We start from the raw sequence: 14746 nt of genomic DNA on the forward strand, positions 1-14746 counted from the left end.
TTCCTTTATCTGCCTTTTGAGCCTTGTATTTGCGGTTAGTAGGAATCTTATTTTTCCCTTTACCCTTCTTCTTCATCAAAACACTTTTAGAAGTTGAAGGTTCAAACTTATTTTTGGAGGATGATACTCATTGTAATTTCTTGAACATAGCAACATTTGTTTCTCCTGTACGTCCCTTGTTCGTTAAGAGGGACTGATAAGTCTGTACCTCATTGAGAAGAGCAGTCAAGTTATATTCTATTTTGTTCATCACCACATTTGTGCGGAAAGCTCTTCGAAAGAGACTCCATGATAAAAATGACTTGACTCTTCTCATCAATGACAGCTTCATTTTCTTCTGCCACATTGAAATGGACCATCATGTCCAGTACATGTTCTCTAACTGAGGTCCATTCTTTCATACGACAGTTGTAAATGTATTTTATGGCTTCATGTCGAGTGGAGAAGGACGGTTGTCCAAACATCCCTTTTAGAGATTCCATAATCTCTTTAGCAGTACCCATAACATCGTGTTTCTTAGCCAAAACATCAGATATACTGGCTAGAATGTACACTCGGGCTTTGTCATTTGCCTTTATCCATCTGTCATACGCATCCCGAACTGTTCGGTTTGCATTTGAGCTGGGTTTTGGAGGACATTCCTCAGTTAAAACAAACCTTAAATCATCAATTACCAGTATTGTGTTCAGGTTTGATTTCTCAAAAGCGAGTAATTGTACTATTGAGTTTGTCATGCTGAGATATAAAGAAAATTCTATCAGTGATTTGACTTAATGCTGTTTAATCCAATCAGTTTTAGCAAATGTAATAATGTACCAAAAAAAATTATTAATTTGCAACGATACTTTAGTGAGTTAGAGCAACTGCTACCGAGGGGCAGTCAATCACTCATTCACCAAACGAAGACATTCTTGACTTAAACACTGACTCTTAGTAATTCTTCGCAAGTGTGACCCACCAATGTCAGGCCTCATAGATCGGTCCCAACAATGCTATTGAATGAAAAAGCCAAAGTTGGGAATGGCCCTAAGAAATAGTATCCATTTCTGGAGTTTGCGTTGTTTCGACTCCCATGTTACGACCCTCCGAATGGGTAGTTTCTCTAGGGCAACATGCAGGCGGAACATGAGAATCTCACGGCGCAACCTAGTGGTGGAGACCATAGGACGTGTTGATATACTTCCTTCTTCCACTTACTATAAGTACTTTCTCTATTCACCTTGTTATTGGCTCATGCAAATACCTTCCGAATGGAGGACGCTCCCAGGGCGACACGAGGCCGAGCATGAATCTCACGGTGTGAATTTTTCAGAGAGCGTGAAAAGGAAAACGATGTATCTCATATACTTTTTTCCTCCCACTAAGTATTTTAAACGGTTGGGTATACTCATTACTTAGGTATATTTCGGCTAATTAAATATAACCTAAGTCTAGGTAATTTTTCCAGAACTTACATCACTCAAGCATGCTCATAAAACTGGGCTAACTAAGCTCAAGTATTGGTCCGATCTCCCACTAAGTAGTAGGTGTTCCGTAAACCGTCAACTTAAGTACCTCCAGCCTTAGTCAAGATCGTGCCAGGTGAGCTTTCTTGTAAGCAAAATTTTACAAGACATCGACCTATTTTAACTATTAAAATTGGTTGTGCTTGGTTCTTAACCTTAAGCGAGCATGCACTTATTTTCATTATAGATTTTAACGTCTATCTCGTTTTATGACGTTGAAAATAACCTATAAAAGGCATCTAACATGCTTTATATAACAATTATATAATCATCGCATACTCTTGCCTTTTCTCCCACTTGCCCTAGATTACATAACTCGTAGTCCTAGACTCACTAGGTGCCCTTCAAACACTTTAGCCATGAGAGGCTTTGTAAATGGATCAGCAATGTTGTGCTCCAAAGCTATCTGTGTGATGATCACATCTCCTCGTTGCACAATCTCCCTTATGAGATGATATTTGCGCTCAATATGTTTTCTTCGGTTATGGCTTCTTGGTTCTTTCAAATTTGCAACTGCTCCACTGTTATCACAATAAAGAGTGATGGGAAGATGCATGTTTGGAACGACTTCCAAATCAGTTAAGAACTTTATAAGCCATACAGATTCTTTCGCTGCTTCACAAGCAGCAACATACTCAGCCTCCATGGTAGAATTAGCGATGCAACCTTACTTTATGCTTCTCCATATTATTGCTCCTCCGTTCAGAGTGAGACAAATCCTCATGTCGATTTCCTCGAATCTACATCGGTCTGAAAATCTGAGTCAGTGTACCTTGGAAGGATCAGATCCTTAGCACTGTACATTAGCATATAGTCTCTCGTTCTCCTAAGAAACTTGAGGATATTCTTAACGACATTCCAATGAACGCGTCCCGGATTGGACTGATATCTACTGACAATTCCCGAGGATATTCTTAACGACATTCCAATGAACGCGTCCCGGATTGGACTGATATCTACTGACAATTCCCACAGCATAGCATATGTCAGGTCGGGTACATAGTATGGCATACATCAGACTACCGACTGCTGATGCATAGGGAATGTGTCTCATATCCTTAATTTCTTGAGGTGTCTTATGACTTTGTTCCTTCGACAAATAAACTCCATGCCGGAAAGGTAAAAATCCTTTCTTGGAGTCCTACATTTTATATCGAATCAACATTTTGTCGTATACGATGCCTAAGACAATGCTAGTGTTTTGTTCTTGCGATTATGAACAATTTGGATTCCAAGAACAAACTGAGCCTCTCCCAAATCTTTCATTTGGAATTGTGTCGCTAGCCAATGCTTAATGTCAGTCAGAAATCCCACATCATTCCCAATGAGTAGAATATCGTCAACGTATAACACTAAGAAAGCTACTATAGAGTTGACTATCCTTTATAAACACAAGGTTCGTCAACATTCTGTTTCGAGCCATAAGATTTGATCGCGGTATCAAACTTTATATTCCAGGATCGAGATGCTTGCTTCAACCCATAAATGGATCTTTTAAGCTTGCAAACCCTATGCTTGCGATCTTGTTTAATGAACCCATCTGGTTGAGCAATATAGATACTCTCTTCAAGATTGCCCTTTAGAAAGGCTATCTTGACATCCATTTGCCAAATTTCATAATCATAAAATGTGGCAATAGACAAGAGTATTCTAATCGAATTAAGCATAGCAACAGGAGAGAAGGTTTCTTCATAGTCCACCCCCTCTCTTTGGGTATAACCCTTTTCTACAAGACGAGCTTTAAAGGTTTGTACCTTACCGGTTTGGTCTCGTTTCCTCTTATAGATCCATTTGCAACCAATAGGTTTTACCCCATCTGGTTGATCTACAAGTTCCCAGACTGAATTGAAGTACATTGACTCCATTTCAAGATTCATGGCTTTGATCCACAGATCTCTATCTTCATCATTCATTGCCTGTTTATAGGTCAATGGATCCTCAACGCCATCATCAGGTATGATGAATTGAGTTTCTGTATCCTTGTTGAGGGTTGTCTCCGAGATCGAACGTTCTAATGCTTGAAATAGATAATTCTTTGCTTTGAAATCTTTCAATTTATGATCATCAATGTGCTTCTTCTTGGTATTGTTAAAACAATGTGTCATATTGGTGCAGGAATCACATTCTCCACCAAACCCAATACTACAGAAGTTTTCCATGAGCATTACCCAATGATCACAGTACCTATCAAATTTCAGTATTTCAGTATTTCGATAAAAGGGAATTTCAGTAATTAAACAAAAACAGGCATTTCTTTGATTTTACCATTTTGATTATTTATTATTATTGTTTTTTTTCCCACGAAGCCGAGAAAAAGACGAATGGAGTGCCAATAAGTAGAGTAAGAAAAAAAATGGTCGCCTTTTGAGCCTCGGGTGTCCTTTAGTCACTCCGGCCCCGTTGGTCTCCATATTCAGAGCTGGTAAACGAAGGTAGGTTGTGGCAGAGAGTCTTCGTCTCCTGTGTGGGTATCATACTGCAGCGGAGTTAATCGCCGTCGTCGTGGTTCTCTCGATTTGGAGGCTGAAAACACCTTAAACTGGTTTTCCGCATCTCCGCCGAGGGCATTTCTTCCGGGTGACTTGGAACAACAATTGGCTGGTGGCTGATGCTCTCAGTGTTGAAGACTGTTCGGAAATGATCATAGATTTATAACTAAAGAATACATTTTCATTAACATGACTTCTTGTGGGAGCTCGAAGCAAACCCATGATATTATGTTCAAAGTTGACAAATATCATATAACATTATAGAGATTCGTGATTAGTTACATGGTATCAAACTATGAACTTAACTTAGGTATGTCGAACGAAAAAGTTGTAAGCCTAAAAATCGTAGTTAAAAGTGTCGAACAAATTTCGTATTTTGTTCAAGGTCTCCGAAGAAAGAAGTCGAGTCTCGATTAAAGGGAGTTTCTTTTAGAAATCCATCGACTTAAGGGGAGGCACAATGGTGTATTTTGTTCGAGGGAGGCTCTATGGTGTATTTTGTTCGAGGGGAGTCTCTATGATCATAGGTAATCTATAGGCTTCAAATGTGGCTCTATGTGGTGTACTTAATGAGAGGGGAGACTCTATGATCATGAGTTTATAAGTAAGGAAGTCAAAACACAGCAACAAGAGTTTATGCTCTAGACAATATAATACTATTGTAGACAATATCGTAGTTTTATTTCAATAAATAAATTCATGATTCTCTCACAAACTTTATTAATATTCATAAAAATTTTAAAACCAAATCTCTTCATACCACCCAAGAATCATAAGGCTTTTCCCCAATATAGTTGCCTGGAGGATCATAATTGCAAACAACAAACTGAGAATTAGCCTTGCAAGGCACTCTAGCACATCCAAGCCGCACCGAGCTCCGCCACACCATCTGAGTGTAGTGCCCACATTCACCACCCACGCATTTATTCGATGCATGATCATACAGCGGCTTCTCGTTCGCCCACAGCTTCACTGCATCCGCCCCGGTGAACTCAGGGTAGTAGCCTGCGGCTATGTTTTCCCCGTACGGCCCGGTTGAGTGAATCATGGCGCAGTCACCCTTTCTTTTTTCCGCATAGGCTTGAGCGTACGCGGCCACGGTGTTGCTCCATTGCATGGGCCCGACGCCGACCTCGGCTCGAGCTCGGTTGTGAAGCGCGAGGTAGTCACCGGGGGCGTTTTGAGCTTTGGTTAGGGCGAGGAGGAAAATGAAAGTGACCATGAAAGCGGCCATGATCCGAAGGGTTTGAGTCCACATAATTCCGATGAGAGATGAGATGAAGATTGAGAATGAGGGAATGATTTATATAGAGATGGAAAACTTAATATGGAATGTGATGGGTAAAACCATGAATTATGAACTAATTATGTCATGCTTGGGAATTCAAAGAGAATAAATTCATTCTCGCTTCCATGTTTAATTACGAGCTAGATTTTTGTTTGGATTAGCTTCAAATAAATGAAAATTTTCTAGATTTAGCTAGTTTATGATTTTTTTTTTAGGATTAATGAAACTTAATCCACCCGATTATGGTTAATCTTAAAAGATACATTTTTACTTGTAGGTATATATTTATTGTTTTATTTAGTTTCATAATTTTATTTATTTATTCTCCTCTAATTTTTTAAAATATGTATTAAAATTGAATTGGTTAATTAAATGTTCAAAAATAAATAAATAATGTTAATATTTTATTAAAATTTTGAGTAAACGAAATGAACTAATTTAACCTAAAATTTTTATAACCTATTTAGATTGGGTTTATTATATAAAAAGAATTTTAGATTAAAAATATTTACTACTAATTGAGTTGTGAATTTTTGTATTTCTTTTTCCTTTTTCTAAAAGTAACCTTAACTTAAAACATATAGTCATGGATGAAATAAAACCTTCTACCTCTCGAGCAATAGTATATTTTAATTACTATTGACTTATGTGCAGCAGAGCTAATTGCCGTCGTGGGTCTCCCGATTTCGATGCCGAAACATCGTGACTGGTTTTTCGCATCTCCGCCGCGGGCATTTATTACCGTTGACTTCAAACAACATTTGACAGCTATTCTGGGAGCTATTCTCCGTGAGGAAAATTGTTAAGAGAATGATCATGAATCTATAAGCAAGGAATAATCTCACAGGACAACAAGCAGAAAGTACTTAATCTCAAACTAGACAGTATCATATCAGTGTAGAGATGGATGGTTCCTAAAACTTGGTAATTCTCCATTTATTTTTGCAGTATTGGTAAGAAAGCACTTAATATCATACCATTAGGAAGATATTGTCCACTTTGAGTTCACCTCAATGGACCCATGATCGTTCCCTAAATTCGCCGAGTTGGACTTTCATCCAACACTTCCCCTCGACTTCTTTTCTTTTTCTTTTTTCTTTTGGAGTTCTTTGTTCGACATTTGAGAATTCTATTGACATGGTTAAGTTTAGGGCGTGGCTCTGATACCATGTTAGACGAACACGACTCTCCACAATGGTATGATATTGTCCACTTTGAACATAAGCTCTCATCGCTTTGCTTTGCGCTTCCCAAAAGGCCTCACCCCGATGGAGATAGTATTTTCTGATTATGAACCCACGATCATTCCCTAAATTAGCTGAGGTGGGACATTCATCCAACAAAGATCATACCATTGTGGAGACGAGTGATTTCTAAATCTCGGTAATTCTCCATTTATTTATGCAATTTTGGATAGAAAAGAGGACAATATCGTACCATTGTGAAGATATGATTTCTAAAACTCGTTAATTTTCTCCATTTATTTTTGCAATTTTGGGTAGAAAAGTAGACAATATCATAAAATTGTAGAAATTCATGATTGCATTCATTCTTCATTTAGGGGAGAAAAGTATACAATATCATATTATTGTGGAGATTCCCCAATATACAAAGAAGAACCATAAGGCTTTTCCCCAATCTAGTTACTAGGAGGATCATAATTGCAAACAACAAACTGAGAATTAGCCTTGCAGGGCACTCTATATTGAAACTAATAATAGCTAATAATAGAATTTGAATTAGTTACGGAAGAGAAGGAGGAGGTGAATTCAAATTCATCCACAAATTCATCCACAAATCTCCACAAAAATCTCAACCAATTCCGGGAATCCCCCTATAAAAGAACCTCCCTCCCCATCACTCAAATCACTCCTCCTCTCAATCTCAATTCAGTTTTCTGTTGTCACCAACAATTGGTATCAGAGCGATCTTGCAGCAGCAAAAATGGCAGCAGAAAAACAAGTTGAGAACTACGTTCAGCCCGCCATCCCGAGGTTCGACGGTCACTATGATCATTGGGCAATGTTGATGGAAAATTTTCTCAGATCAAAGGAGTTCTTTGATATGGTGGAAACAGGTTATGAAGAGCCAAATGAAGGCGAGGTACTCTCAGCTGATCGACAGCAACTGTTGGCAGCATCGAAGTTGAAGGACCTGAAGGTCAAGAACTATTTATTTCAGTCCATTGATAGGACTATCTTGGAAACAATGCTTCAGAAGAAGACATCCAAAGAAATTTGGGACTCTATGAGGAGGAAGTATCAAGGCTCAACGAGAGTAAAACGTGCTCAACTACAGGCAGTTAGGAGAGACTTTGAAATTCTCCAAATGCAAAAGGGAGAAACAGTGAATGATTATATTGGCAAGGTTATAAGTCTTGCAAGTAAAATGAGGATGTATGGTGGTTCAATCACAGATGTTGCGGTCGTAGAAAAGATTTTGCAATCACTAACACCAAAGTTCGATTACATTGTATGTTCTATCGAAGAAGCAAACAATGTCGAGAAAATGCAAATAGATGAACTCCAAAGCTCCCTGTTAGTACATGAACAGAGGCTCAATCGTACAAGTGCAATAGAGGAGATGACAGCCTTAAAGATATCCACACCAAGTGAAACTTCAAGCTCTAGAGGTAGAGGGCAAAGAAGAGGCAGAGGTCGTGAGAGAGGCAATCGAGAAAGAAGTGGAGATGTTGGCAGGTCAGCAGACCTAGTCAGAAAAGATTATGACAACAAAGGCAAGAGACACTTCGACAAGTCTAAGGTGGAATGTTACAGATGTGGACGCCTTGGACATTACAAAAATAAATGCTATACCAGGCTCCAAAAGAAGAAAAGAAATCAATCCAATTTTATGGAGAGAAGAGAAGAAGAAACATTATTAATGTCATTCCATGCTATGAAGGTTGCAGATCAAGGTGTATGGGTCGTAGACTTTGGATGCAGCAATCATATGACAGGTTGTAAGAAATTCTTCTCAACTTTAGATGAAAATTTTCATACTACGGTCTCTCTTGGCAACAATTCATCTCTCCAAGTGATGGGGAAAGGAACCATAGATATCAAGACTAGAAATGGCTTTGTAGAGTCTATTTCTAATGTATTCTACATTCCTGATTTGAAGGCCAACTTACTTAGTATCGGTCAGTTACAAGAAAAGGGGTATGTGATCACATTCAAAAATGATGAATGTGAAATTTATGACTCCAAAAGAGGATCAATTGCTAAGATGAAGATGACCACCAACCGTCTATATCCGTTGACGTTAAATATCGTTGCCAAAAGTTTGATGGTGAAGAAAGAAGATACCACTTGGCTTTGGCATTTTAGGTATGGTCATCTACACTTCAAAGGATTAAAGACGTTGTCCTCAAAGAAGATGGTAATTGGGTTGCCAGATATTACTCCACCAACGGAAATTTGTGAGAGCTGTGTAGTAGCAAAACATGAAAGAAACTCTTTTCCATCTGGAAAATCAAGAAGAGCTCAAGCAATTTTGGAGTTGATTCATTCAGACATATGTGGTCCCATCTCTCCTACATCAAATGGCAACAAGAAATATTTCATGACCCTCATCGATGATTTTAGTCGAAAAACATGGACTTATTTCTTGCACGCCAAATCAGAAGCCTTTGACTGCTTCAAAAAATTTTGTGCTACTATGAAAACCGAAACTGGAAGAAGAGTCAAGGTTTTAAGAACTGACAGAGGTGGAGATTTCTGCTCGAAAGAGTTTATTCAATTTTGTGAAGAGAAGGGCATACGGAGGCAATTAACAACAGCATATACACCACAACAAAATGGTGTGGCCGAAAGGAAAAACAGGACCATTCTGAACATGGTTCGAAGTTTACTAAATAAAGGAGAAGTCCCGAAGGAATTCTGGCCAGAAGCTGTTGTGTGGTCCGTTCACATTCTCAATCGGAGCCCTACCTTTTCTGTTAGAGACATGACTCCACAAGAAGCATGGAGCGGAAGAAAACCTGCAGTAGACCACTTTAGAATCTTTGGGTGTATAGCATATGCACACGTTCCTGATGAGAAAAGAAAGAAACTTGAGGACAAGAGTTCGAAGTGTGTGTTCCTTGGAGTAAGTGAGACCTCTAAGGCATACAAGCTCTACGATCCTTTGACAAAGAAGGTGGTGGTGAGTCGTGATGTAGTCTTTGACGAAAATAAGACTTGGACATGGGAAGAAAAGATCACTGTGAATCAGCAGATTCCTGTAGATCTTGAAGAAGAACAAACTGAAGCTCCTATTCAGCCTCACTATGAGCATGGAGAGAGCTCATCACAAGCTCAACAAGAAGAACCAGTAGAAGAAGATCATGATCATAACCAAAGACATCCAAGAACAAGAAAAAGACCAAACTGGATGATTGATTATGAGATGGATTATGAATCAAGTGATAGTGGTTATTTTGCATTCTTTATGGATAGTGATCCAATTGTCTATGAAGAAGCAGTAAAAGAGATGAAATGGAAGGAAACTATGGACAGTGAAATCAAATCCATAGAGAAGAACAAGACTTGGGAGATTACTGATCTTCCTAGAGGGCAGAAAACAATCGGAGTAAAATGGGTTTTCAAAACAAAGTTGAATGAAAACGGTGAGGTGGATAAGTACAAGGCGCGACTTGTTGCAAAAGGATACAAGCAAAAGTATGGAATTGATTATAAAGAGGTATTTGCACCAGTGGCACGTCAAGACACTATCAGGCTCATAATTTCTATTGCAGCACAGAAATCTTGGCCTATTTATCAACTTGATGTGAAATCAGCCTTCTTACATGGAGAGCTTCAAGAGGAAGTATATGTGGAGCAACCAGAAGGTTTTGTTCAAAAAGGCAAAGAGGAACAAGTATACAAGTTGAAGAAAGCTTTGTACGGTTTGAAGCAAGCTCCGAGGGCATGGTACAGTCGCATTGATTCTCATTTTGAAAAGATGGGATTCACTAAATGCCCGTATGAACATACGTTGTATGTGAAAACTGAAAAAGGGAGGTAACATTATCATTATTTGCTTATACGTTGATGATTTAATATTTACTGGCAATAATGAAGAAATGTTTGAATTTTTTAAGAAGAGCATGATGAAGGAATTTGAAATGACAGATCTTGGCTTGATGAGATATTTTCTTGGAGTAGAAGTTACTCAAACTCTTGCAGGTAACTTTATCTGTCAGAAGAAGTATGCTCAAGAATTACTTGAAAGATTTAAATTGGATGAGCGCACATTTGGAACTCCATCAGAATTGGGTTTAAAGTTGCACAAGGACATTGATGGGCGAGAGGTTGATAATAGGTACTTCAAACAAATTGTGGGAAGTTTGATGTACCTAACTTCTACAAGATCAGACATCATGTATGCGGTTAGTATGATAAGTCGTTACATGGAGCATCCAACGGAAAAACATCTCAATGCAGCAAGAAGGATACTTCGTTATGTGAAAGGAACCTCTGATTTGGGGGTATTCTACAAGAAAGGAGATGATCCGAAGATGGTTGGCTATACAGATAGCGACTATGCTGGTGATATCGACGATCGTAAAAGTACTTCAGGAAGTATTTTCATGATGAGTTCAGGAGCTATTTGCTGGTCTTCAAAGAAGCAACCTATTGTAACACTCTCAACGACAGAAGCAGAATTTGTGGTAGCAGCAGCATGCTCGTGCCAAGCAATTTGGTTAAGAAAAATGCTTGAAATTCTTAATCAGAAGCAACCAAGTACGACGGTTATATATTGTGATAATATGCCAACTATTAAGTTGTCTAAAAATCCTGTGTTGCATGGAAGGAGCAAGCACATCGATGTTCAATTTCATTTCTTGCGTGATCTGTGTAAAGAAGGCATTATTGAACTCAACTTTTGCCGAAGTGATGAACAAATCGCAGACCTATTCACAAAGCCCATGAAACAACCATTGTTCGAGAAGCTCAGAAGAAAGATGGGGATATGCAGAATCCAAGATGTATATCAAGAAGATGAAGTGAAGTCCTAAATTGATTTCCGCAGAATTCAGTTTAAGGGAGGGTGTTGAAACTAATAATAGAAGTTTGAATTAGTTACTACGGAAGAGAAGGAGGAGGTGAATTCAATTTCATCCACAAAAATCTCAACCAACTCCGGGAATCCCCCCTATAAAAGGACCTCCCTCCCCATCATTCAAATCACTTCTCCTCTCAATCTCACTTCAGTTTTCTGTTGTCACCAACAAGGAAAGCAAATCAAACTCCATTTTCAAAAATGAGTAAATGGAGAGCAAGTGAAAAATTGGGCCTTGTAAATGCAGATCTATGTGGTCGAATTTGACCAGCTTCAAATAGCCATAAAAAGTATTTGTTGTGCGATGATTTTTCAAGGAAGACATGGAGTTATTTGCTTTTGTAGTAAAATCATAAACATTTTATCATTTCAAATGTTTCAAAATAATTGTGGAAAAGAAAATTGGAATGCCTATAATGTTTAAGGATAGATAGAGGAGTAGAGTTCAATTCAGTAAAATTCAACGATTTTTGCAAACAGCATAGAGTGAAGACACAATTGACCACAACCTATAGCCCACAATTAAATAGAGTGGCTAAACGCCAAAATTGCACCGTGATGAACTTGGTAAGGTAAGAGTTATGCTGACAGAGAAGAAAGTGCCTAAAAATTTCTAGCCTCAAGCAGTTAGCCGGACATTTCTAGCCTGAAGCAGTCAGGTGGACGATTCACATTTTGAATTGATCACCCACTCTTACAGTAAAAGAGATGACACGAGAAGAGGCTTGGACTGGGAAGAAACCATCAGTAGATTATTTTAGAGTTTTTGAATGTGCGAAACATGTTCGTATTTTAGATGCCAAGAGAAGCAAACTTGAAGATAAAAGTGTAATATGTGTTTTACTTGGAGTCAGCAGCGAATCCAAAGGCTAAAGAATGTTTGGTCCAACTACAAATAAAATTATAATAAGTTGTAATGTAGCTTTCGAGGAAGATCGTGAATGGGGTTGGAAATTTTTTTAAGGTGAAACAAAATTGGACTGGGGGACAATATTGACATTGATGAGAATACAATCGAAGAAGGAGAAGTCACGGTGGAAATGACTAAACTGGTTGCTGAAACAATTGAACCAGTTGTTGAAAACAAAGAAGGGGAAATCACGAAAGAAACGACTAAACTGGTTGATGATTTCAGATCCTGTGAATTTTGAGGAGCTTTCAAAAGCCCAAAACGAAGTATATTGTATGATTGACGTATTTTGGTTCATATCAAGTCGTCTTATTGCATGTCCAACAAAACAACATGTTGCAGTAGCTAAAAGGGTTTTAAGGTACTTGAAAGGTACGATAGATTATGGTGTATTTTATAGAAAGGGAGGAGTTAGTGATTTAATTGAATTTACTAATAGTGACTATGCCGGAGACTTGGAAGATATTAAGAGTACTTCAGGCTATGTGTTTATGATAAGCGGAGGAGCAGTAGCTTGGTCTTCTCGTAAATAGCCTATAGTCACCTTATCAACCACAGAAGTTGAGTTTGTTGCTGCTAGTGCCTGTGCATGTCAAGCTGTTTGGATAAGGATACTCAAAGAGATGGGTCACTATCAAATTGAAGGAACAAAGCTAATGTGTGATAATACTTCAATTATTAAGATATCCAAAAATTCAGTTCTACATGGACGTTCCAAACAGATAAGAGTAAGATTTCACTTTCTTAGAGATCTTTCAAAAGAAGGAACCGTTAATTTATTAATTTGTGGTACCCGAAATCAACTTGTTGATTTCTTAACAAAGCATCTCAAATTAGAAGTATTTCAAAAGTGGTGTGAAGAAGGTGTGCAGAGTTTTTCTAACTTGAAATAATTTTGATAAAGAATAATAAGTTCAAGGGAGGGATTAATAGAATAATTTGATTATGTCAAATACACTTATGTGTCTAGAGTATTTTTAGCTATTTAGTTTAACTAATTTGTCATATTTGGGTTAGTTTCGATTTCTGTTGTTATTTGTAAAAGCTAAGTTTAGTACTCAAAAGCCAATTTCAGTGCTCAATAATATTATCAGTTGAAACTCCAGTTGTTTATGTTTCGGCTTAATCATTCTTCTGTTACACCAAATCCTCATNAGGACATGTTCTCTAACTGAGGTCCATTCTTTCATACGACAGTTGTAAATGTATTTTATGGCTTCATGCCGAGTGGAGAAGGACGGTTGTCCAAACATCCCTTTTAGCAGTACCCATAACATCGTGTTTCTTAGCCAAAACATCAGATATACTGGCTAGAATGTACACTCGGGCTTTGTCATTTGCCTTTATCCATCTGTCATACGAATCCCGAACTGTTCGGTTTGCGTTTGAGCTGGGTTTTGGAGGACATTCCTCAGTTAAAACAAACCTTAAATCATCAATTACCAGTATTGTGTTCAGGTTTGATTTCTCAAAAGCGAGTAATTGTACTATTGAGTTTGTCATGCTGAGATATAAAGAAAATTCTATTAGTGATTTGACTTAATGCTGTTTAATCCAATCAGTTTTAGCAAATGTAATAATGTACCAAAAAAAAATTATTAATTTGCAACGATACTTTAGTGAGTTAGAGCAACTGCTACCGAGGGGCAGTCAATCACTCATTCACGAAACGAAGACATTCTTGACTTAAGCACTGACTCTTAGTAATTCTTCGCAAGTGTGACCCACCAATGTCAGGCCTCATAGATCGGTCCCAACAATGCTATTGAATGAAAAAGCCAAAGTCGGGAATGGCCCTAAGAAATAGTATCCATTTCTGGAGTTTGCGTTGTTTCGACTCCCATGTTACGACCCTCCGAATGGGTAGTTGCTCTAGGGCAACATGCAGGCGGAACATGAGAATCTCACGGTGCAACCTAGTGGTGGAGACCATAGGACGTGTTGATATACTTCCTTCTTCCACTTACTATAAGTACTTTCTCTATTCACCTTGTTATTGACTCATGTAAATACCTTCCGAATGGAGGACGCTCCCAGGGCGACACGAGGCCGAGCATGAATCTCACGGTGTGAATTTTTCAGAGAGCGTGAAAAGGAAAACGATGTATCTCATATACTTTTTTCCTCCCACTAAGTATTTTAAACGGTTGGGTATACTCATTACTTAGGTATATTTCGGCTAATTAAATATAACCTAAGTCTAGGTAATTTTTCCAGAACTTACATCACTCAAGCATGCTCATAAAACTGGGCTAACTAAGCTCAAGTATTGGTCCGATCTCCCACTAAGTAGTAGGTGTTCCGTAAACCGTCAACTTAAGTACCTCCAGCCTTAGTCAAGATCTAGCCAGGTGAGCTTTCTTGTAAGCAAAATTTTACAAGACATCGACCTATTTTAACTATTAAAATTGATTGTGCTTGGTTCTTAACCTTAAGCGAGCATGCACTTATTTTCATTATAGATTTTAACGTCTATCTCGTTTTATGACGTTGAAAATAACCTATAACA

General features: G+C 38.2%; 1 protein-coding gene across 1 annotated transcript; it reads right to left on the reverse strand.

The window, feature by feature from the left end:
* Positions 1-4748: 4748 nt before the first annotated feature.
* On the reverse strand, positions 4749-5252 carry LOC111473364 (basic form of pathogenesis-related protein 1-like). Its single transcript, XM_023118909.1, has one exon. The coding sequence runs from the start codon at positions 5250-5252 to the stop codon at positions 4749-4751; it is 504 nt and encodes a 167-aa protein (XP_022974677.1).
* Positions 5253-14746: the final 9494 nt, after the last annotated feature.

This window comes from Cucurbita maxima, unplaced genomic scaffold, assembly GCF_002738345.1.
Source record: "Cucurbita maxima cultivar Rimu unplaced genomic scaffold, Cmax_1.0 Cma_Scf00117, whole genome shotgun sequence".
Taxonomy (NCBI): domain Eukaryota; kingdom Viridiplantae; phylum Streptophyta; class Magnoliopsida; order Cucurbitales; family Cucurbitaceae; genus Cucurbita; species Cucurbita maxima.